We start from the raw sequence: 26,572 nt of genomic DNA, 5'->3' as shown, positions 1-26,572 counted from the left end.
TCAGATTGAGTTTTAGGGGATTGAGTGTGTATCCTAGGTGTGCCTATTTGTCTTTTAAATACACTTCCTTTACCACATCTCCACAAAACCTGAAGAGGAACTTCATCTACAGAATTGGAGAAGGTTGACCTGTCTTCCTTCCCTTCTTCCATGAGGGGCATTTCATTGGATTTCTGATCTTGAAGAGGTTTAAAGACAGTACAGAAGGTCCACTGTGAACTACTTTAGTATTTGAACATTTTCCTTAATGTATACTTCCATACTATGAACTATGCTTAAAAGTAGAGTGAGCCACAAGTAGATATTTCCTAGATTCCACATATATCCATTAACTATTAATTCCAATTATTTTATGAGTTGTGCAAGATTCTGATAGGCATAAAAACTATAGTGTGTTAAAGAAACATTATTAGGCTATCTCCAGTTCTGCAATTTTGCCATTCAAGTATATCTTTTGTTCGATGAAATTGGCAATTCTTTAGTTTTAAAGATGTTCTTAAGAGATGGAGCTGGAGGACATCAATGATTTTTTTTAAAGCATTTAAAATTCACTCTTCTTTAAGAGAAATTTCTAAGTATTATAACAGTACTATTTATAGCAGACAGAAATAGATAAAAGGACAAGTTCTTCTTTGCTTGAAAGGTTGAGGTATTCCTATGTTAATTGGAGAAAATTAAGTGCATTGAGGTATCCCAGGCAATGAATGATGTTATTCTTAGTGCTAAAAGTTAGGCTCTCATGCATTTTTGCCTAGAGCTCTTTTATAACATAATGAATGCAAATGTTTGGACATTTTTAATTGAATCCTGAATCATCCATCCTTCCCCTCCCCCTCTCTCTCATGGGAAAAGAAACTTCACTACAGCAACAATGCTGATTCTTCAAATAACTGCTTCTTATCTCTGGCTTTCTCATCTGTGATTCTTAAATACAGATCAAAATTATTGGCCCTTCACCTAATTGATTTAGAAATTCGATTAGGTCTCAACAAGTTATTATGATGGTGGCCTTCATCTCCTGCAGAGCAGCATTCATCCACGATTTTAGTGTTTGTTTGAAAAGTAAATATTTCACGTAGCCGAGTTGCCTTTATGACTTCATAATCTACATAGCACCCAAACAAATTAGACAGTAAAAAATACTAAGCTATGGTGATGAAGTTTCCTGAAGCAGTTATGGCAACTCATAACAATGCTCTTCCTACATGTAACACACTGCATTGGAATAGCTTCTTCAGTTAATTCCCAGATAGCAACAATCCTAGGTAAAAAATAAGAGGATTTTGAAATTTCATAAAACAAATAAAACAAATCAAGGCTCAGCACAAAGCCTATTTGTCGCAAGGCTGAGTACAACAAAAATCATATCTTAATGATACTTATATATTGGTTTTTCAGCCATGAATTATCAGGATCTCCTTTTTCTGGACCTCATTTGTCTGCCACTCATAGTTTTAGACGGCCTTTTTAAAACAAGATCAGGTGTCCACTGTGAATTCCTGGGAAATTGTTGAAATGCTCTGAGAAATTGAAAAAAAAGTTTATTTGAAAAGAATCCTCTGTGGATAAATGCCCATCTGCTCTGCCCTTGATTGTGTCCAGCGTAGACCCTCAGTATTTGTCAAATGAAAACGTGAATGAGAATCTTGACATGATGCATTATGAATGATCTGCTACAAGAAATTCCAAGTTATTCCAGACCATTGATGCAATAATAAAGCACTGGACTTGTGTGTGTGTGTGTGTGTGTGTGTGTGTGTTGGGCAGGTTGTGCTACTCATTCATTCACTCGTTCAATTACTCCATGAATTAGGCAAGTCTTTTTACTTTTCTGTGCCACAGCTCCTCTTTTTAGAAACTGAAAAGCATTGTGTCAAAGGTACTGAGTGATCTCCAGTTTCTCTGGGTTCAACTGTCCTCAGAGTCTTTGAAGATCTCTTCTATATCTAGTTGGGAAAATGTTATCTAAGTGGATTGACACTTTGGACTACTCCCTGTGCCAGTCTAGGGAAATGTTCTCTTCCTCCTTTTCTCCTCCCTCAGCACCTACAAAACTAATTACCTTTAATAGTGCGAAAAGAATTTTAGCAGAGGACAATCTATAGTTTAAGACAAATTAATATAATTAATACAACTACAAAAGGAAGGCACATTCACATACACACACACAAAGCCAGTTTGTACTTAAAATATTTTTGTTTCTGCAAGTCTCTGTCCAATCACTTAGGTCTGGTGCCCTGTTAGGCTAGTTCACTTTCTCTTCCTTTCTCTATCTCTCTCTTTATCTCCTTCACTTTTCTTTTTCTTCCCTTGCTTTCCCTTCTCTTTTCTTTTCCCCTTCTGTCTCCCTGACTCTTTCTCTGTCTCTCTGACCATCAAAAAAATATGTATTTGTTGTCTTTTCCCAACTCATTCATAAAATACAGTTTCCCTAAATCTCTAATGATAGTAAATGAGTCAACAGTTCCTCCAGGATAAGCACATGCCGATGGATTACTGTGCTTACGGATTACTTTGAGCGCCTCTTTAGGTACCAGGTTCTAGTGAGATTCTCTTCACCTTTCTCTCCCTACTTTGGTTTCTCTTGGTTCTCACCCTTTCTGCCCACCCATTCCTCTCTTGCATCCATCCTTACACCTTTAGATTGTTCAGCTAAGGCTGACCCTGCAATCTTGACACCCAAGTCTAATCTGAACCTTTCTAAATAGGCATTCTAAATAGAAGCTGTATATAAAAGCTTAAATCCTGGTCATTTAGAAAGTGGTAGAAACTCTTAGAAATAGAGGGGAAGTGAGGAGGGAATGAGAATTAAGCAGAACTCTTCCTTAACCCATATACAATTTCCTTCTGTATATCCTACAGAGATATTTTTCTTCTGACTTTTTATGTTTTCCAGCCCTTAAGAGCCTTTAAGAGTCTCATCCTCTCTATTTAGTATTCTAAAAGATAAAATGGGGCCCTGAAATTGGAGCTTTCTTTGAGTCACTTGAGGATCTATTCTATACGCCTGCCCACTCTGAAGTCATTGGTGTGCAATATTTGTTTTAAAGCACCACTTGGCATAAAAATCCAAGTGCAACTGTCCCATCATATAGGATGGTGTCCCATTCAGAAAACCCAAAATAGAGGAATAAATTAACATCTTGGCTCCGTACTTCATTCACAACTGTTAATTTAACAGGGTTATGCTTCCATCTCTGAGCAGAAGAGCTCCTGGCAGGGACAGCTGCTCCCCTTGCCCAGACTGTGCTGCATGCATCCCAGCAGGAGACGTCAAGAACAGCAGGATAGCAGGGAAAGGGGAAGTGTAACTGAGAGCAGAGCAGTGACACAGCATTGCACTTGGGAGGAGGTTGTAGAACAGGCCTTTACAAAGTGCTCTTCACTGACTCCTTTATTCTTCCTATGGATAGGTACCTATATACTAAAGAAGAAAAACTTCCTGCAAATTCCACTGAGAAAATTGTCAGTCCTTCTTTTACTCTCATGTAGTTTGTTTAAAAAAAAAAAACCTTTATATATCCACTAGCATATTTATGGACATAAGCTTTAATGGCCTCATGCTTGTCTACAGAACTACATCATGATTGGCAGGATCGGGTCAGTCATGATATCAGAGCTGATAGGATAGGAAGAGAAGAGACCATTGCTCAGGCCTGCTGTGTTCCTAAACTGGAGCAAAGGGCCAAGGTCAAGACTGTGCTCAAGTGTAGAGTTGGTACATGATAAGCACTCTTCTCTTTTATTGTCGGTATTTTAAGGGAAAATTGTTGAATGTAAGCTGCAAGTGAACAAGGACTCTGCGTTGTTCACTGCTTTATTTCCCCAGTACATAGAGCAGTAGTCAAAAAGTAGGAGCTCAAAAATCAGATGAAAGAATGAATGGGAATTTTCAGTTTCCATTCTTTTTTCTGTTTTTTAATTCAAGAATGATGGCTATTTTCTGTATCCAAATTTTGAAGGTTCTATGCGTTCATTCCTGATAGCAAACCACACATAGGAGAAAATAGATAGGGTTTTGTCACCTCCATTCTCATTTGTCTCATTCTGGATCAAGTCCTCAAAGCCCTGGAATGTATTTGCAGTTTGGACAAAACTCTGATTGGATTTGTTTATCTTAACCTTTACCATTTCTCTGTCTTATATCTATTGGTTTTCTGACCAGACTTGAAATCTTGGGAAGAAAATAGACTTCCTCATAGCGTTTTCAAAATCATAAAGTTTTACACGAATCCCTTTTAGAAGCCATGGGAAACCAGTATGTTTTAGATCTCCTCGATTGAAAACCTAGGACAAATATGATTTCAAACATCAAAGCACATCTAACAAAGGCTAATTTGTCAATGGAAAGGCATTGAGCTGGGGAAAAGACAAAAAGAACATTGGTTTTCTCACAAAATAATGTGTTCTCCACCATGGAGAGAGTGGAGGCTTGATTTGCACTTTCAGGGTATTGCTGAGTCCCTCAGTGCTAATCATGGAGCTTGGCACAGAGCAAATTGCTCCAAAAATGCTGTGATTTGCAGGTGCATACATTATTTGATCTCTTTCTTTCTCTGCTCTTTTCTTTTCTCTACAAAGGTTGAAAAAAATGATGAGGACCAAAAGATTGAACAAGATGGCATCAAACCAGAAGATAAAGCTCATAAGGCTGCCACCAAAATTCAGGCTAGCTTCCGTGGACACATAACAAGGAAAAAGCTCAAAGGAGAGAAGAAGGGAGATGCTCAAGCAGCTGAAGCTGAAGCAAATGAGAAGAAGGATGAAACCCCTGTTGCTGATGGAGTAGAGAAGAAGGAGGGAGAAGGCCCTGCTACCACTGAAGCGGCCCCAGCCACTGGCCCCAAGCCTGAGGAGACCGGCAAAGCAGGAGAAACTCCTTCCGAGGAGAAGAAGGGGGACGGCGCCCCTGATGCTGCCACAGAGCAGGCAGCCCCGCAGGCTACTGCCCCCTCGGAGGAGAAGGCTGGTTCTGCTGAGACAGAAAGTGCTACTAAAGCTTCCACTGATAACTCGCCGTCCTCCAAGGCCGAAGACGCCCCAGCCAAGGAGGAGCCTAAACAAGCCGATGTGCCTGCTGCTGTCACTGCTGCTGCTGCTGCCACTACCCCTGCTGCAGAGGATGCTGCTGTCAAGGCAACAGCCCAGCCTCCAACGGAGACTGTGGAGAGCAGCCAAGCCGAAGAGAAGATAGGTGAGAAGGTGCTGAGGGTCAGACGTGATGGGTGACTAGGCCAAATGTCTATTCAGAAGGATGGGCTACCTGGGTCTTGAAAGAGAGTTTTGAAAGTATATTCAGGAAATCAGGGGTGCTATGCTTAATTCTCCAAAGTGACAGGTTTAAGAATTAAGGTTACATTTGCAAATGTCTCCAAGCCTGATAGAGAACTCAAACAAGTTTGTGTAGTATCTAGTACCAGAGAGACCTGGCAATTATCTTCTTAATATGATTGATATAAAGAATCAGTCTAGGTAATTTTGATTTAAAACAAAACAAAACAAAACAAAAACTCTGCATACTGGGATAGATTTATTTTAGTTAGTAATGTCTGAGTCTACATATATTCTATGGATGGGAGTTAGAAGATGTGATTATTTCACATCAGAAAGTACCAAGTATAAATACAGCCAACTCCTTATTGTCCAGATTATCGAGTTTCTGAATTGCCAGCAACAAAAACATTATCTTAGACTACCTTTCCCTATCCTGCAACATGCTTCTGGGCATTCTCCCCACCATCAGTTTGTGTGTAATGTGTGTATGTGTTGAGTAAACCCAGAGAATGTTAATTGTACTAGTAATCGGGGTCAAATGTAATTAGGAAAATAAATCTATCGATGCTGCCAAAAACAAAAGAAAATCCATAAATACAGAGCATGTTGTGAAGTCAAACATAAATTATTTTATTATTGAAGACACCATTTTCTACCCTGTGCATGAATAATTGGAGGTAGATCCTGATTACAAAAATATTGTGGATTCTCTTTGTTTTGGAGCTGTGATTTGAAAATAGAGTGTTTTCATGATTATTGCTCCAACTATCTGTGCTCAATTAGAATAGAACTTTTTCCTGGCCATGATAAATTTAATAGACGTTCACCCCTGGAGACTAGACCTACCCTTCACCCCAACCATGCAGAGTGATGTGTGAGGCTCACAGTCTCCAAAGTTTTTTTCTCTAGTCTAACATGACCTGCGAATACCTTCCAACCCCAAAGACCCTTGAAGATAAATTTGTTTCCCATTCCTATTTAAAGGGTTATGTTTCCTCCTTTAGAGCATCATGAATTTAACCCATGATATACCAAGGAGTCCAAATTTGAACTGGACCACAGCATACCCTTGGAAGAGTACTTGCTCCAAGAGTATGGTCTGAGAAATGTTTGGCCCCTGGGCCATCAGATTGACGTAGTAACCACTGGCCATTTGCCACAATGTCCAGTTCTCCAAATCAGATCTCACAGGATAGCTGATGATTATTCTTGACTTTATCAAGTCTGCTTTATTCATCTTACCCCTAAAATGTTGTAAGAAACCAGATTATATGAATTATTGTTATTAGTCTCATCTATCGGCAGAAAAATCTCTTGCCCCTTTGTACCATTGACTCATTTAAAGTCTTTATTCTAACTATCTGTCTGCCCAAGGGGCCAAACCTTGAGATTAAGAAGATGGGAATTTTTGCCTGGAAAAGGTAAAGCATGTGATACACAATGGGGTGCTATAATTTACTCAGCAAACAACCTTGTTGACCTCCTTTCCTTAGGTCTAAGATTAGATCTTCAAATATGATGGAGCAATACTACTTTGCATCTAGACACACTACCTATTGCGTTATATTTGGTATATAATCTTTTAAATTAATCTTGTCTTTAAATACAGAAAATATTTGACATTGTCTTCATCATCTTTTTTTTTAACTTGGATTTCAGAAACTGTGTGTATAGACAAAAAGAAATGATGTGATTCTAGTGATATGTTCATGTTTTGGATTAATAGGAAAATTAATCATTAATTATGAAAAGTCTAACATATATTTTAAGGAATATAGTGATTATATTGAATTAATGAATTAATAAAAAGTCAAAAATAAATTTTTAAGGAAATTCAGTTTTATTATTTTTCAAGTTATGATAATTCTAAGTGAATTAATAAAATATTTTAGATTGTAAGTGCTCCATAAATGTCAAGTGTTGAATGAATGAAAATTGACTACATTTAATTTATAGGTAATAATTTGTTCATTCGTATTCTTCAAGAAAACTTGCTTAACCTATTCAGTTATTTGAATATAAACATACCTGATCATGAAAGCAAATGGTAGATATTGTCATGCTGGTTAGATCCTGAAATGCTGCCTTTACATTCTTTCTGAGCTGAGATATCTATATGCCTGCTCTGTGTGACAAGCACAAATTAGTCAGATATAGTGAGTCTCATGGAGTAACAGAAACTAGAGGTGGCAAGATCAATCACAGCACATCAGACCCAAATTTGCAGGGGCCCTGTACTGCCTTTTCCTCTATCTCCCGTATGATTTCATTCTAACCCAGGTTAAACACATGGTATTTCCAATTGGGCTTTACTGTCTAGAAATAAAGGGCTATCATAGGTTTCTTTAGGATTCTATGACTGCTTGGAGGGGTACAGAGGGAACATCTGAGAGGATGGGATGGGGTAGGGAACAAAACACATTGAAAGTATCTAAGTAAATAATTTGGTTAATATGAGGTTCAGAGTTTTTTGATCAAATCTTATAATTGCTTTAATATACATGGAAATGCTTTGTAAGTTATATATATGTCATTTATTTTAGTTTGTTTACAATTCATGACTTTGTTAAAAGTGTTTGCCAGTTACATTAGAATCTCTGGAATTGATTAGTTTTATTTTTTTCTTTTTTAAAAATTCTCCAACTGTCTCTGCCTCTCCCCGTTCCACCACTCTGCCAACTTATCTCCTGATGTGCCTATTATCAAAAGATATCAGTGCATTTTCATGTCGATTCCTCTATCAGGGGAAGAGTGTTTACGACATCTACAGGACACTGCACCCCTTCAGGCTTTAGAGGAGAACTTTCAAGCTTCTTTTGATGATTATGTTGTTGGGATCTCTTGCCGAACAGAGAAACTGTGCTCCCTTGGCTCTCAGTGAAGGAATTCTCTGCCATGTCTTCTCTTCTCCATGCTATCCCATTGGCTTTCCTGACAGAAGGCTAAAATTTTTGCTGGGGTCATATTCAGTGATGTAGCATTACCAAAGTAACATATCCAGAAACAGATCAGTGTTGTTGACTGGGTGGCAGCCCCAGGGCATTTGACTGATACAAGTAGGAAGAGTAGCTCTGAGTCACTCTAGGTTTTCTGTATGTTGATCTTGGCTGCATTTTATTTTCATGTTTTCTTTATCCTTTCCAAATTGAGGTAATCAATAATGATCTCAGAAAGAAAAGGTTTCAATTTGCCATCCATTGCTCGAACAGAAAAATGAACTTGTATCACCCCTTCCTCCTTCCCTTCCTCCTTGCTTTTCTTCCTTCATTTCCTCCTCCATTTATATTAACTTTCTACTGTGCCAGGCATTGAAGTCACAAAGATGAATAAGATATGGTCCCAGTCCTTAAGTTCTCATTGGGTAGTGGGGGTGAGATGAATTTCAGGAGATGGTGTTGAAAACAAACACATTAATAATCTAAACTCAAATTACATTCTGCAAAAAAGTATGGAGTACTTCTACATGCCAAGGTACTGTGGGACAAAATATGAATGAGTATGTGCTTCAGTGGCCAAAGATGCAGTGTGGTAAATGTTACAAAAAGTTTGAGACACTGTGTGCTTCTACAGCCAAGTTCTTAGCAAAAAGAATAGTTATGAAAGCTACAGTTTCTAGAATGATAATTATGTATAAGAAAATGAAATACCAAGCCCATATTCTGGATTTGGGGAAATTGTTTATGTTCCCCAGAACAATATTTTCCTGAAGCCCACGGCAATCTTCCATCACATTTTTAGCTCTCCAAAGGATGGCTTCACTTCCACCAAACTGTGTTAGATGTGAAATTTCCTCAAGATATTTAACTTATTTGGCAGGGTGCCTCATAAGCGGTTTTGATTTGAAATGTGGTTTAAACCACTTTCCAAATTTACACACATCTCATAAAGAGTGAGAATTTGGGTTGTGAGAGTCCATAAACGCAATCTATAAAACATGGGCACGCTGTCAGATACCCAGTGGCGCGCCGCTTAAATGCTGTTGATGATTAAGCTTTTATGGAGCACTTTTATATTGCTAGAGTAGTCATTTTTACTGGCTTTCCTTGACAACAACCCAGTGGCCGTGGATAATATTTTCCTTTCTATTTTTATAGTTTGAGAATCGGGGCAAAATAAATGGGTATTCTCCCCACAGACACAATCAGTGACAAAAATGGGGATCAGATAGTCTTCTAAATCCTCGCCTTCACTTTAAACCTGCAATTCTTTACCTCGATTTTAAGAGGCTGTTTTATCTCAAGTCTTGCATTTTCTCTTTCTTCCTCGTGGTAGTAGCCAGACAATTTCTGCAAGCAGGACTTTCCTAGGACATTCTCTCTCCTACATGTCCTGCAGGATGATGCGGAGAGAACATGTAATGGAAAAAGGAGAACAAGATTAGTCTCAACGGTACTACCAACCAACTGTGAAATCTTAGGCAAGTTTCTTATTCTTTCTGGGCCTTAGTTGTCTCATCCATAAGACCATGGCCTAGGGTAGTTGGTCTCAAAGGATTTTTTTTTTAATATTTGAAATAAAAGGTATTATAGCTGGTAGTACTTAATGAATATTTATGAAAGACCGGGACCTGTACTAAAGTGCTATACGGGATTATTTCATTTAATCATTATAACCACTCTATGTTGTAAGTTTTGTGATTTCCTTTTCTGCTTTTACAGACAAGGAAGCTGAGGTTCAGATAGTGGCATTTAATCATTGTCAACAGCTAGCAAGTGGCTGGATCTGAACCCTGATAGTCTGATTGCAGAGGTCACCTGTTGAACCCCAAAACCCCTGCAAGTCCTATTCACAGAGAAACAAAGAAGTGAGACATCTGAGAACATCAGCTTTGTGTCTTAATCTAAGAACCACGCCCCTTATTTGTTTAGTAGGATACTCCAACCTCCTGTCTGGGAATTATCAGTGACTGTATTTACTGTAATCCTCAATCATAATTATCTCACAGCACCATCAACCCAAAGTATTGGGACGTTTAAAGTAGTTCTGAGTCTTGGATTCTTGTTTTGAAAATATTTCAAGTGCTGTTTTTTCATTTTTGTTTCTGTTTTTGTTTTGGCATGTGCAGGCTCCGGGAATCGAACCCGGGTCTCTGGCATGACAGGTGAGAAATTCTAACACCGAGCTACCCTTGCACCACCTCAACTGCTGTTTTATTAGACCTAAAAGAGATGGAAAAATCAGTCTAAATAGATTGTTCTTGACGTGAGTTACTGCTGACTCCATCAAGTATGCCAGGGGAACTGAGAATTAGAGATAAAACTTTTCAGATCTCAATAATATGAAAATCAATTTATATATTAGGGTTCCTACCCTAAATTTAACTTAGAATTTTTTTTCACATCTTTTTTTAGATCTTTTCCTTCTCCCGTTTAGTAAATACATTTCCAAAAAAACTTGTACCTTTATTTTTGCATGGGCAGGCACTGGGAATCGTACCTGGGTCTCCGGCATGACAGGTGAGAACTCTGCCTGCTAAACCACTGTGTGTCCCACCCTGTACCTTTATATTTATAACTAGGATCTTAAAGAACTTAATACAAAGAACAGAGTGGAGTGCAAGCACCGTTTCTTCAAGTAGGGGGAAAAAATGTAAGAACAGAAAAAGTAAGATGAAGAGATGTGTTTAAAGTCAAGAAACTCATATTGCCAGGACTTTTTATCTCTTCTTTCATGGCTCATATTCAGTAGCTATTGTCATCTTATCAAAGAACCTAATCAACAGAAAGATATGTAAGTAACTCTCCAACTTCAAAGTTGTGAAGCTCTATTTGAAACTGAAAACCTAGCAGTATTTCTTAAAATATAGAATATTTTCAGGGTATATGTATATTCATCAAATGTTTTCTCTCCATCTCTACACACACACAAAGATATATACACACAAAAACACACATGCACACATACACATTCCCAGAAGGATTGAAAAGTGGAGGAAGAAGAAACAAGAAACAAGAGCAGCAAAGGTTACTACACGATCCATTTGACTCAACATGGAGAGAAAGCAGAATACAGTCTAATGAAGTTGAAAGCACGGAGTGGTTACTACTCTCATTTTGCTTTTAAAATCATAGCTTCATTAAAGAAACAATGAAAAGCTTCCTATAGCCAGACATGAATAGAGGGGAAGAGGGAAACTAGTGAAGCTGTAAAAACAATGTTCTTGAAAATCTCCAAGGATTATTTGATTCATAGGATGTATAAAGAGGTAGGGGAAAGTCTGAAAAGTTACATATCTTTTTCTACCCCTTTTAGTTATGTTCGAGTTTTGTATTATATGAAAATGACTAAATCAGATGCTGAATCTCAGACGAATTCATAAAATCCAGAAAATTTGAGCGCTACCTTGTTCCAAAAAGGTTTAGCCAGTTATTGGTCTCACAGCAATATAGCTTGGCTCTCTAAGCAAATAATTTATTTCTGGTTTTATTTAAAAGAATTGTCATAAATTGCTTTCATAAGGATGATGAACCACGCCATGTTTTTAATATCCAATATCTTACAGGATGTACAGTGTTCAATATCTCTGCATTTTCAGCACAATAGATTAAACACCCCCTAAAATCAACAGGCCTGGGTTCTTGTGCAGATTCTACTGATTATTTCAGGCCAGTCTTTCCACCTGCTGGGCTTCATCTCTCTCATCTGTGAGGTCAAGGCTTTGAACTGGGTCTTCTCTGTCTTCTCACGTCAACTGACATGTTCCCAATGGCAGGACAAGGAGGCGTCATTTAAATGTGGGTCATATGGCCTCATACCCAACTTCCTTCCTTTCCTGTTGCCCCCTTATTTTCAAACTATTAGGTTGTGGGTTTAGGAGGTGGGACTGACGGTAGAAAAGATCAGTAGAGGGGCAAAGAAACCTGGCAGAGTCAGTTCTAAAAAAGTTTAGTTTATAGATACACTGGAGGTGAAACAAACAGCAAGTAAATCTCAATGGATTTATCCAATCCCATCCTACATTTAAAATTGAAAATAGAGCGCCTGATAGGACTATATTCCTGCTTCATATCTCTGCTAACCTTGGTCTGAGATGGAAAACTACAGCGACGGTGGCCATAATTTGCTGCTAATAATTTCACTTTTCATCTTGGGCTTCATCAATTTATTTATTTTTATACCTATTTTGCATCATTAAATTAATTAAAACAGCTTCAAGACTACATCAAGCCTGGGATTCTTGCGTAGAGCAAAGACTCATTTAGCAAACAACGGTGGTTGATAAGCTTTTTAAATTTTTGTAAGTAGTCTGCTATTAAAACATAAATATTATATGAAAATACTTTACTTCAATTTATTTTAACTCTCCATATGCAGTAACTGGAACTGTGACCATTAGTGAAATTGGCTAACAGGCCTAAGTGTTTGGTATTGGGTGATCAAACATCCAGAGAACAGATGTAGAAGATATATACGTTAGGTGTGATTACTCAGCCATTCTCACAGCTATTTTCAGTCTTCAAAGTACAAAATTAGGGGATTGTGGAAGATAAAATATTTCAGTTTGATGATTTCACACCATCCTAGCTGAAGGTGAAACTGCAATTCTTAAGGTATCTTTGGGGGAAATAAATGCATCCTGGGTGGACTATTTGCCTTTCCTTATAAATCATGCTCAATATTATTGCTTTTCCCTTGTGACACATACATGGTGGTTCCTCCCCCCCAATGTATTGATAGACTCTTTCAGATATTGGAACAGAAACAGATACCATTCACTTAAAATTATCCCTTTTTCCTGGTACATGGTGAATATGTGTATTTTCCAGATAAAGTAGAGAAGACCAATTGTAGAGCCCTTCAAGTTGGGGTTTGAAGAAAAGAAGAATATAAATTGAATATGCTTAAGCACTGTATAGACTGTAGCATCCTCTTCTGCTGATCTGTAAACACACACACACACATACACACACGCTCTTTTAGTGTACAGAGAAAGGCTGCCCAAAGGTTCAGACTGTGAGAACATCTGGAAGAATAACGAGCCATGTATTTTCTTTATTCTTCAGTCATGGGTGTTAAAGACTAATAAGGAGTGGGGAGAGGCTCCAAGAGCATTGTTCTGTCTCTCTGAGGGTGAGCGTGGCAGGGTAATGCCCCTTTCTCTTCCGGTCATGTCACCAGAGGTGTTCGTCAATCTACAATACAATGAGGAGACTGGGGGTTGAGACTAAGGGTGAAATTTATGGTGTCTAGGGCGGGCCACGGTGGCTCAGCAGGCAAGAATGCTCGCCTGCCATGCCAGAGGACTCGGGTTTGTTTCCCGGTGCCTGCCCATGTAAAAAAAAAAAAAGAGAGAGAGATTATGGTGTCTAAATGTTAAAATACCGCTTAGGCTAATTAGGGAAAGATATTCTAGAGGGGGGCTTCTTGGTATATAGGTTACCTCAGCTGAATCTTGAAAGACAAGATGTTATCTAATGAAAAGAGATATATCTTATTAAGAAAACTTAGAAATCACCTTTCATTCAAATTAACACAAAAATACAAATATGAATTTAATTCAATTTATAATTCAGCAGCAGCTATTTAAGATTAATCCCCAGTAGAAAATGGTAGCTCCATGATCTGTTTTGTTTATTGTTGAATACTCAAAACCTTTAACAATGGTTCAGAAGTAGGAGGAAGTCAATAAGCCTTTGACAAATGAGTTAAGAATCAACAAACAACGTTTATTTAGCAGTTTATTTAACTGACCCAGGAGGCTGGACTCTAACCTTGAAATTTTGAGCAGACAAGTTGCTTGGGTACTTTGGGTATGAGTTTATCGATCTGTAAACCATAAATGTTGGATGAAAGAACATTTCTAAAAGAACTCCAAAATGCCCATGTTATGAAACATCTTAACTTTGTATTCAGATTCTAAATTACAAAGTGAAACAGACATTTGTACATGCAGAAAGCTGTGCTGCTATCAATCTCTCCGCTCTTTTGGGAACTGTTTACAGAAGCTCACTGGAAAGTTTTATAGTTACTCAAACCATTTAGGGCTTCATAGACCAATGTGAGCATTTTTCATTATGTTCAGAAGCAAAAGTACAAACCAAGGCTATACCTTTCTGAAAGTGGCTATTAATTTCATTCCAGGTCCATGAATGACCTATGTGTGGCTCTTTCTAGAATGTGACAGATACACCAAAGAGGGAGTGATCTCCTAGGTTCCTCAGCTCCTCTTCCTCATCTGACATGTTTAATCTTTACAAGGCATGTGAGATTCAACTGAATCTGCTGCAGCCCCACTGTAGGGTGAGTAGTTAATATTCCAAGAGTATTAGGCCAGAAAGCAGACAATAGATATCCCCATTCTTGTCGCTATTCTCCTTGCCCACAGTAGCCCAAACATGGTTTGTGAACATTGTGAGTCATTCAGACTGAAGACCATAGGGAATGTTGGAATGGAAGGTTGAACAGATCAAAGGAATAAAATGGAGCAACTCTCACATGTTTGATACACATGTTTGATAAAAAGACAAACAACCCCATTTTGTGAAACTCTCTCTAGTCCAATTTAAAGAGCCTAAAGAAGCCTCTTGAGAGTCTAGCAAAGTGGTCACAGCATTCTCCCCAATGCTGTACTCAGATCCTCTTGGAAAGAAAAGTAGGAGTAGAAGATTTTTGGTTGCCCCATGTTTCTTCTTTTAATACCATTGGCTCCCCTATAGTAGCTGGATCAGAGAATCTGGTCTCTATTGGGTGGTGCAACTCAATTTCCTTTCTCTTGCCAGTTTAAAATGAAACAAAACAAAGGATAAAAAATGAGAGTAAAAAGTCTGCCACTTTCTGCTTAGTTATTTATTTATGCTTTTCACCCAAGAAGAAAAATAGACATTTAAGATGTACCACTGTATTTGTAAATACATTGAGAGTGGTCTGGGTACAAGTTGGTGCAGCTGTCAAATTACATATTGGTTTTGAATTCTTACTAGGAGAGACCCTTCTCTGTTTTCCTAACATGCTGACAAGGCAGGTTTTTGCAAGAGTACCACATAGTAGATAAAGAAATTGCTCTTCATGCCCAAGATTAGGCAGGAGATCTGGTTACATGTTTACCACATGAGGAGTTATCCACCATATTGCTTGTTTGAATGAGTTAGAATAAGCGTTTGTCACATTTTTAGGTTTTATAGTGTAATACTTCTCTTCCTCACTCTCTCCCTTTATTTATTTTAGCCATTGGTCATTTGCTTTGAGGAGATGATGACTGCACATGGATATATGTTGCAATGTAAAAAAAAAAAAAAAAAAAGCAGAACTCATTCATGAATATCTTATGAGATATTACAGTGGGAGCTGGTAAACCAGCTCTTTCCCTTTCCATGCCTCCACCCCCTCATCGAAAAAGAAAAAAAAAGAACTAAAATAACCCCAATTGTAGCATTTGCTGCTTTCTGTGGTATAAATACTCCCATCATGGCCAATTTCAGGCTACCCATGCGTTGCAGCTGAACGCAGAGTTGGAAAAAAATGCCAACAACTTGCTCTTGGTGCCAATGTGAGCCAGCTCCAGCATCCCCCAAAGTCAATATATTCTAATAATTTAATAAATTTTACTTTGGGTAGCACTAATATACTGGCACAGTAATGATCATGTCCCAACAATATATCTGTATAGAAGCATATAAATATCCATTTATAAAGCCCCCATACTTATACACGTATATATACAGTGTAACGAGAACTAGTTTGAACACTTGTAGTAATTTCTGTTGAGCATTTTGTACCTTTTTAAAGATTAATGAAACGGTAAAGTTTAGAATTGTACCTGCTATTCAACTGGAAAAATAATTGCTAATGAAGAGATGGACACATTGTCCTCAAAAGTGTGATCTTAGCTTTATCCTTTTTAATGAATTGAAAGCCTTTTTATCTTTTCAGAGACAAATTCAGATTTCAGATTGAATTGCAACCATTGCTGACATTTCTAACCTCTAACGTGGGGAAGAGCTGCCTCTTTCCTTTCCTCGCAATAATTTTTAGTGAGAAAGATCCTTTCAGTTCTAGGAGGAACATTGTGAGCACTGAATTCACAGAGGGTAGGATCAAATTAATGAGTAATTATGTGAAGGTGATGGTTTTAAAATTTTTGAATCTAGGCACCATTTATTCAAATGTATATACTAAACCCTTAAAGTAGAGCTGCTTCAGTTGATGGTAGTCAGGGGAAGTGGAGTGGGCTGGTGGAGACAGGAAATATTTTTAGTGTGCTTATATCTATCCTCTCCTCTAAATGAAACTTCTCTGGGTTTTGAGGTACAGTTTGGAAACACAAATTCAAAAATCATCTCTATCATCGACAGTCCCCATGTGGCCAGCAAAAATGGCCAATATCACATCCAAACTGATTTACTGCAATTGGTTTTCAAAGCAAACATGGAGAATTGCAGCCATACTGATTCTGTAGCAGATTGTGTGTATTATTTAGAAGATCAGCAGAAACCTCCCATATTCTAGCCCAGTTGTTTAGTCAAGATAAGATTTGTCTGAATCACTTCTAACCACATATTAGGTACGTAAGACAGCATTCTATTTTATTTTAGCTCCGAATAATATTGCATTCACGCAAAACTTATTTTCTAGATAATATTTTATAAATAATAAACACAAGCAAAATTTATTTTCTGAAACCTGGTGTTAAAGCCCTAAAATCAATGAATTTTGAATTAGATTTCCTGGAGCCTCAGAGTTCTGTGGAAGGGAATCTCAGAAATGGCTTCTAGGAGTTGGTTGTTTTGCAGAGCTGTGTTTTGCAGAGACATCTGTGTCGTTCACCACTCCACAGTTCCCTATATCCACACAGAATTGTTTCTGGATTTTGGTAAAACTTTAATTTTTTTAACTAATAACAATTGGAAATTATTGTGTGAATCTTAATGACAAATTCAAAAGCCCTTGAATTTTGGCATGATTAAAACTGACTTGACTGTAATTACCAACTCATCTTTTCATACAGGTACTTTGCACCCTGCACTTAGCTTGAATTCTTTATTGTATAAACAGGTGATCTTCCCCGCTATATGGTCAAAATTGTTCAAATTCTAAGAATTTGCTTGTAGTGCAAATTGTAAACAAGTGGAAGTTAGATGACTCACCCAGGGTTATGAACCGAGGCTAAGTAAAGTTACTGCATTCATGAAGTCTGGGTCTTTAAGAAAAAGAAACTCTGACTAATAGTGCAGTAACATTTTTTAGCTCTACTCTAATTTGCAATATAATTGTATAAACCAACCGTTATCTCTGATGAGATACTATTTAAGAAATTCCTTCTAGGTAATTTTGCAATACCCACAAAATGAGACTTCCAGATAGTTAAAGCACAAAATCTATCTCAAGAATTCTAAATACTCTGTCACCTTTCTTTGTCCCACTCTTTAGCCCCAGCGGAAGACAGCTGTTTGTGCCTCTGTCCAGAACACTGATGCCTAAAAGGAAACCACCCATGGGCATTGAGAACAGCTCTTATTTAACTCCAGAAATTTATATCCTAAATGTCACTTGAATGATTAACATCATGAAGTGACACAACTCACTTGGATAAAAGGAGCAGGTCAAATCATGTCATGATAATCTCAGGTTTAGGGTTTGAGAAGCTTAGACAGACTTTATAAAATTTCTAATAAACATTGAAGACCATTGATTAAAAAAAATCCAAACTAAACCTGTCTATATCAATACCCTACATAAGAACTCCTAATGCTTACACTTTGCAACCTGAATAAAATTGAACTTATTACTGTTATCTACAAGGCCCCGTGTGATCTGACTTCTGCTTATTTCTCTGATTTGATGTCCTTCTCTTCTGTCTATCCTTAGTTCTTCCCAAGCCTGACTAGCTTCCTTAATGTCTCTTGAATCCACTCAGCTTGTTCCTGGCTCAGTGCCTTTGCACTTGCTTTCCCCCCTTGATCTTCTCATGGCTAGTTCTTACCATGTAGATCTACATTTTGATGTCATTTCCTCAGAGAAGCCTTTCCTGACCATTTGGCCAGAGAAGCTACTTGTACCAACTTCAACATTTCTAGCACATTACTCGATTTATTTTCTCCATAGCACTCTCAGTGCCTAAAATGACTGTATTTATCTATCAGTTTATGTGTTTATTGTCTCTCTGTCTCACTGGACTTTCTGCTGTTTGAAGGCAGGGGCTCGGTTCCCATCAGCACTGTGTCCTCAGTGCTCATGAAGAAGCCCAGCACACAGAAGGTCCCCATGGACATCCACTAACGGACTAAGAACATGAATTGCACCTATGGCAGTGTTTCTCTTTAGAAGCATCTTGAGAAAGAGAATTGTTTTATATTTCTAACTTAAAGTTCCAACAAAAAAGCCAAAACATTTTCAGTCGCGTCCATTTTTTATTGCTTGCAGACCGCCTCTTTTAGATTTTATCAGTCAGCACCCTCCATTCCATGACCTATCCCTGAGTTATCACCCAGGCACCTAAACACAGTGGGCTGATGAAGGTGTTTGACTCAGAAGGAATATTGGTTGGAGTCTGAAAAAAAGTGTGGGCCCCTAGGAAGAACAGGGCATATGCAGGGGGGGGGGGGGGGCTCTTCACTTAATAAAGGGAAAGGGGAAGTAGGAGAGAAGAATGGAGTGGAAAAGGGTAGAGAAAAGAAGAGAACGAGGGAGGAAAGGAGGCGGCAGGTGTGAAGCATAGGAAAAGCTGGCCTGGAAGGGCAGGGAAGGGTAGAGAAGAGGCACTGAGTGACACATCAGGAGACGTGGGTTCCAGGGAGCTCTGCTGTTGACAAGCTCTCTGAGCATGGGCAGAGCACGTTTACTCTCCTTGCTGGTAAAAGGAGATGGTTTTGCAGGTGGTGTCCATCTCTAGCACCAGCACTCACTGTTCTTTGGCTGTGCAAATAGCAATCCCTAAATGACTCTGGCAAATGGATTTTCTGTCTCTGAGCAGATCTAAGTGGCAGATGGGGCCCAGTTCCCCAAGGAGAGAGACCCCACCCCCAGCCCCCAACCAGGCTCACTATTATCAGAGCTCTTCTGCAGTGTCATTCTCCAGCCAGCTCCTCAACAAACCAGGAGATGCTGCCTCTGATTCCAGGCAGGGAAAGAAAAGGGAAAGCTGAGCTTCATGACCTCACGTTTTTAAATGTAAGGCTATTTTCATACTAATAAGTTATGAATTGCAAGGAATGTTTCAGAAACATTTCTTAATTAGAATTCATCCTTGGGAAACAATATCGGAATTAGACTGTCTTGGGTCAATTCCAGGTTTCTCACTTATGTGGCTATGTGGCTTGGGTGATTTGTTTAATTCCATCTCCTTATCTTTAAAATGGAGATAATAGTTGTATAACATATTACAGAACCTGGTACTTAGTAGGTCCTCAATGAACATCAGTTTGTCTGACCAGTTTCCAAATAATCCAAAATAAGTGACTCTCACACTTTCCTCCCCCATATGAGGGTCCTCTACAGAATCATTTATAAAAATACCCCTCTCACTTGCTGCCTCACTCTTTAAAATTCAAAAGTCAGAGTAGCTAATCTTCAATCTGATGTTTCTGTTGTTTAAAGGGAAAAGGTTGTTGGTGCCTAAGAAAGGAGTTTACCTTCTAAACTTAAGTGTACCCCAAGTTGAACACACCAACTTTCCAGAAAGCTGTTAGACACTTCAGGGTCTCTGTGAATATCATATTTCCATACCTGTCCAAGATGCTAATGGACATGTATCTATTTTACAATTAATACCTAGTTATTATTTGCTATGGCCTAAAACATCATTTATGAGTTATTGGACCGATATTTAAATTTGTTAGTACAAAAAGCCCTTTAATTTCACCAAGGAGTGTTCATTCACTTACCTAGTAGATACTGACCTCCTACTATGTGCAGGGCACAGCTCCAGGTGCTGGAGATATAACAGCCAACAAGACTGATGCTGACACTGCCTTCGTAGAGCTTCCTGCAAACAAGTGTGGAGTGCAGACTGGATGATCGTGGTTAGAAGGAGACAGGCTGACAAAGGAGACAGTAAAGAATGAAGGCTAGGACAGTGAATAATGAAATTTTATATATAACAGGACAGATCTTCAAAGTGGAATGGTAAAAGCAAGGACTGTCTGTTATCTTCGTAGATGTAAAATAAGGGTGGAAGAGATTCTTTCATTCAGTAAATAGAACAATTTTTTTTTTTTGGTGACCCAAAATAAAGTATTGCAAAGACTAAAAGCGCTACAAAAGAAAAACGTATTACCGAATGGATATTGCAACAGTAGACAGAGACTTGCAGCAGCCGTGGATTTAGCCATCCTTGGAGGCTCGGCAGTACCAGGTAAAGATCACAGGTGTTGGAATCAAACCAATTTATGTTTGAATCAAAGACCTGGTCCCTAACCGGTTCTAGATCACTTGCTCAATATCAGTTTTCTCATCTGCAAAATGGCATAATATCCTCGTTGCTGAGCTTTTTGGCTGTCAGTATTAGATAGATTGTGTGAAATATCTACTGTGATATTTTATGGGACAAAAGTAAGTGCCTAATCGAAAGTTACCGTTGTTTTTGCTCCTTTCAACTGAAGTTATTGAGAAATTTCTTTTTTCTTTGCACTACACCTCTGATTTTATAAAGGAAATTCATGTGCAAATAGGACTTGTTTTATGACCAACAAGAGAGACACGTAATGATTTGCAGTCTCTTCTGGGAGTTAAGACTATTCTATTTGGCCTACCTTGCAGCTCGGCAAGATTACTACATCCTTATATTGTAATGATTGCACCTGGAAGTCAGCCAAGACCACCAGGTAGTGATGTGAGGATTAATTTAGGCTTCATGTAATTGGTCCCTCAGAAACTGCAATCTAGGGATTCAATAGAAAGTACGAAGGTCCCTTAAGGGAAATAACTAATACACTCTAAGTAGATACCAGCTATAAACTGTCGCATCTAGGATTTTAATCCTAGGTTTTAGAGCTAAAAGTAAGCTTAGAATTCACCTAAACATGGGAGCCATAGGAGCTTCAGGAGAGTCTTTGAATCCCCTGAAATTATTTGCAAAATATTATACTATGTGGGCATGTGGATCATGTTCTTGGAGAGTGTCCTTGTCTTTCATCAGATACTCATTTGGGACCAAGACACAAAAAAGATTAAGATCCACTGTACTCGAACAGTCTCGGGGATAGGTTATGTGTATGTGCGTGTGTGTGTGTTTAATGAAATATGAAACATATTTAGGTATTGTGGTTACATGGTCTATCCATGATCAAACAATGAGTTAGTAGCAAATTAGAGGAGATGAATGCACATTTCAGATCAACACTCCAATAATTGTATTTCCCTGCATCCAATGAATTTGTATGCAATAATATCTATAATTTCCACATGATATTAGGCATTATGGGGATACAGGTGTATAGAAGTATCTACCCGTTCGCATGGAAATTACAGTCTGATTGGGGAAAAATGTAAGTCCCTTAAAAAACAGAACAGGACTAGCAAAGAACCATCTAAGTGTGTGCCTGTTTGCAGGTTGCAATGTGTCATTGTAGGGAAGGAATTCCTAGAGCCAGAATATTGGGTGGATTCTGAAGGAAAAAAAATGAGTTACTATGGAGTATGGGTGAGGATCCTGGCTTCAGAACTGTGTGTGTCTGAGCTCATTAAAAGCCTGAAAGTGGTTGGAAGACTAACGACTGGTACAGTAGCAAATACAAGGTGGTTCGCGATTCTACTTTATAATCCAAGAACGACTCGTGTTTCCATGAGGTCTATACAAAGCAGAATCCACATTTACTAATGCAGTTCAAAGGCTGAGAACAATTTCTTAGTTTATTTGGTAAAGCTGTTTTAATGAATAATATTCACAGGCTGAGTTTTTAATAATTTCCGTAGGACTGCAAAATGAAAAATAATTTCAGGATAGCTTAAAAGCAGGACCCAGCAGATTTCGCCTACCCTATGGCATTATTATATCATTTGCCTGGAGTCATTTCTTCCTGGAGCGTGATCCCTGATGTGCCTGCTTTCCCCCGGATGCCACAGCTGGGAACAGAATTACACTGGTGCCCTCTGCTGGGCATAGATAGGAAGTTCAGCAGGAAACAATGGTGTCCTGGGCTTTTCCTTGTGGGGATTGAGTGGGTGATTATTGGTCCACAGGCGCCTCCAGCTTCTATTCATTTAATGCTGTTTACTGGCCTCACAGTCAGGAGTTCTCTGGCATCATGCCTGAATTCATTGACCAAACAAAGCAATAGGATTTTTATTGCAAGAAGGTTGTCAGCTAATTTTTAAAAGTAGTCCAAGAAAACTGCTCCCTTTTACTTTGACAGTTTGGAAGCTGGACACTCCTTTTATTCAACACAGTATCATGGCTTTTCATGAGTGGTAGCCATCTTGCTACAGAGCAAAACCTCAAGCTGCTTCTCTCTTGCTCAACGATTTTTTTTTAATGGTGAGGAACGCACATTGATAGGCATCAGTGATTTTTTTTTGGCTCAAATAATCAGAATTAATGCTGAGGTGTTAAATTAGATTTGGAGTGTCTACTCTGGTGTTCCCTTGGTACCCTGCCCAGCTGACTTTTCTTCCAGAGGTGAAAAAACATTCAATTGTAAGTAAGAAGGAGGTGGGGGAGTGCTGGGAAAGAAACCAAAAGAGAGAAGAGTTGCGAAGTTTCATGGATGCAAGTTGGAGATAAACCTCTTCTAAAGTAAACAATAAAGGGGAGAGTGGGAAGATGGATTAAAATGATCCTTTCCACTCCCCCCCATGTTATTTTAATTTAATTTTATTTTTTTAGGATCAATAATATGGACATGGAGGCCTGCCTCTGGTTTCCATAACAACCTGGCTTATTGAAAGACTGCATGCTCCAAGAACAGCCAATTTATCAGCCTTGCGGGGCTTATTAATGGAACCAGCATCCCAGTGAGGCAGGCAGCTCATTGCTGGCACGTGCCTGGTGGGCTGGTGGGAGAGCGGAGGAGATGGAAAGGGGAGATGTGTAGTGAGACAGCAGCCATTTGTCCCCCTGTCACTTCGGGGGGGTGCATTCAGGAGGAAGCAGGATTGTCTCCATGCAGTATGAGTGGCGGGAGCTGCTGTTGCTGACAGCCAGGAAATCAAAGTGGAGATTGTTTTTTTCCAGCCCCACCCCAAAAGCCATCCATCCAGAATAAATCCATATGAATATATTATATGCCCCCATATGTTTATTGAGCTCCTGCAATTAATTGAGTCTTCTGTCCAAAGACAATGGTGGCCCTATATTTCTAATACTAAGTCAGGCCTTAATTAAAACATGAAGCCAACTAATGCATATTTGATAGCTGTGAATCACTCAGTCTTTGGTCTGGTTCACTTATTAAGTCTTCACCATAGAATATTTACAATAGCAATGATAAGGCTGGTGATGATAAGGGTACAGACAACATTTACTTGTTTTGTGCCGGACTTTCTGCTCGGTGCTCTACATGCAGCTTCTTGGTGAAGCCTCACAATGATCCGATGATGAATTACTGTTGTCTCAATTTTTTTTTTTTTTTACAGATGAGGAAATGGAAAGACGAGAACTTAAATGTCATATCCAAGGGCTTTCAGTTAATGAATGTAGATACACTCTATATACTTCTATATAATTACTCTGTATAATTACTCTGCATAATTACTTTTATTCTTCTCTTATTATTTAACTTGGGTGCCCTCAAGGTAGAAAAGAGCACCATATTTATAGTAAATCCTGTGTTATCCAATGTGTTTGGGGAATGTAAACATTCTAGTTAATCAAGCATTTTGATTAATAATTGCCCATCCATATTGCTATTGAATTTTCAGTAGGCAAAGGTTTGAGATAAACTAAAATATACCCAACATTAGAAATAGAGTAATCATAGTCATGAAATCTTCAGGGCCATTATACAAATGTCAATTTTTATTGTGATACAGAAGTGCTGTTTGACAGAATGCCAGGTAAACTGTTTTTGTAGCGTGGAAATATCAGTGCCTTAAGACTTTTAATTTTATGTATCTCAAAAAAGTACATTACTTTTTGTGAGCCACCACTGAAGTTCAATGTGATGAGATAAAATATTTTAGGGTCTTTTAGAGTTAAAAATATTATCTCTTAGAAAACACACAAATCCATTAAATGCACTGTGTTTGTTTTACACTGGAACCTGATACTGTGTGGAAAATGGAAGATCACAATCCCTTGAGGTTTTTCAATCCCAATGTCTCATGACTATGAGAGGAGGTCATTGTTGGCAGGATTTTCATCATAGCGGCTCAAACAACAATTTTTATGATTTTAGTCTCTAGAAGTGCTAATAGAACTTGTCCCCAAGGACCCCATCTTTGGATTAGAGAAGTGACAGTAGAGACTGTTTTAGTTAACATGTACAAAGAACATCATCTAAATGGCCAGATGCTCGAGTCATGTTTCTTAGAATTGTCCTGATTTTTTTTCTTTTATATCCAACCTTAAATAAGTTGGGAAATGTTGGTTTAAATATGTATCTAGAATCTGAGCACTTCTTATTTTCTCCAGCACCTACCACAGTTCAAGTAAAAGCCAAGTCCTTAAAATGACCTCAGGACCATACACAGTCAGCAGCCCCAGGGGGCCACCATTGGGGTTTTATCTCCCTTTACTCTCCCTTGCTTTGCTTGCTCCACTCTAGCAATGCCTGTTGCCCTGCTGCTTCCCGACAATCAGATATGCACACATCCAGGGCATTTGCATTCACTGTTTCCTCTGCCGAGAAACCACCTTCCCCTAGATACCCGTAAAGTTCACTCTCTCACCTTCCACTCTCTGTTCAAATGCCACCTTCTGAAAAACATATTTTCTTTGTTTGATATCGTCACCCCATCCTCATCGCAACATTTGCTTTCTTCCTTCTTGACTTCATTTTTTCCGTAGCTCTTATCACCATCTTATATGTTATACATTTTACTTATTTATGTTATTTATGTATAATATAACATAAGCTCCATGAGGATAGGATATTTTTTTATTTGTTTGTTTTGTTATTGATTTGCGCACTGCTGTATACCCAGCAACTATACCACGCAATGAATGCTTAACAGATATTGGATGATTACATGAGTGGGGAACAAGATACTTATTTGGTTAGAGTACAAATCGGTCCTGTTGGTCAGTGCAAAGATGACCGCAAATCTCTCTCACATTCAGGTGTGTTGAATTTGCCTACATGTTGAGTATAGCCCAGTTGTTATCACCATTGAGGAAACTTCCTCTTTACCACCTCGGCAGACATTTCCCCTCTTCCTTTGCCTGTGCAATTTCTTTGGTGACTCTTATGGTTCTCTCATGTAATGCCACTCCCCCTATGACTAGGAGGTGCTGGCAGCTGGTCAGTGACTGTACCTGGATTGTCTCTGTGATACCAGCAGACCAAATCCTTGTCCCAACCTCACATGGAGTTTAATAGAGAATGGTGGTGGGGGTGCCGATTCCATCTCCCAATCAAAGGATACATCTCTCAAAGCCAAGAAACATTTTTGGCAAATTCAAAACCACTGAGAGTTCTGCCCTGATTGAAGATACATGGGAAAAATGCATCTTTGCTTAGGAGCTGTCTGTGTCTGGCTCATGTTGAGTCATCCAATCAAAGTCATGGGAGCTTTAATGTCTAATAGAGAGTCTCTGGTGGATTACAATTTCCTACTTGTAAATTATAGTTAACACCATTTATTTCCTGTTAGCCCCTTTTCAGTGTGTTGAATTTTCCTATGTGTTGATTATAGCCCAATGTGATTGGAACTTTTTTTCATATAGGAGAATTTCTTCAGGGGAACCCTTGCATAAAAACCCAGGAGCATATGTGTACTGTATGTGTGACTGACAGCCTTTTGATTATGATCTAAGGACTAATTCTCATACCTTCTATTAGCTTGTATAATTGGAAAAGAGTTTTGTGATCCAGATAACCCCAATAAAACCAACAGGCCTTCTCTTAGATTCTGTGTTGACAAAGGTTGCCTGAGCGAAGGCAAAAGCCTGTGACACAAACAATAAATCTAGTCTGCACAGCTGTAGACAAACTTTGGTGGACAGGGCTGCTCCATATTACTGAAGAGGTCCCTGTGAGTATGCGTGTGTGGAGAGAACTTGGTCAAGAAACTGTAGTGGAGAGATGATCCGAGGGGATGGGAATATGCACAATGCTAAGTCGTAAATGGGTTGAGGAGAAGCCAGTGCTTCTTGAAAATACCCATCAAAAGGAAGGTTTGGTGGGAAGAGAATAGGATGACAGCAGACAATTGTACGGTCTGGGAACTCCTAATGATAGGACTCTATATAAGAATAAAAGAACAA

The 26,572-nt window shown here is 38.7% G+C and overlaps 1 protein-coding gene across 1 annotated transcript in view; it reads left to right on the top strand.

Annotated features, from left to right (window-relative positions):
- Window positions 1–26,572, top strand: part of GAP43 (growth associated protein 43) — a 101,179-nt gene that overhangs the window by 54,563 nt on the left and 20,044 nt on the right. Inside the window, exon 2 of the mRNA XM_077117563.1 lies at window positions 4,582–5,194. Coding sequence (XP_076973678.1) covers window positions 4,582–5,194 — 613 coding nt within the window. The remainder of the gene's footprint in view (window positions 1–4,581; window positions 5,195–26,572) is intronic.

This window comes from Tamandua tetradactyla, chromosome 10 (genome assembly GCF_023851605.1).
Source record: "Tamandua tetradactyla isolate mTamTet1 chromosome 10, mTamTet1.pri, whole genome shotgun sequence".
In the NCBI taxonomy this organism is placed as follows: Eukaryota; Metazoa; Chordata; class Mammalia; order Pilosa; family Myrmecophagidae; genus Tamandua; species Tamandua tetradactyla.
Note: the sequence above shows the minus strand (reverse complement) of the source record. Positions and strands in the feature narration are given on the sequence as shown.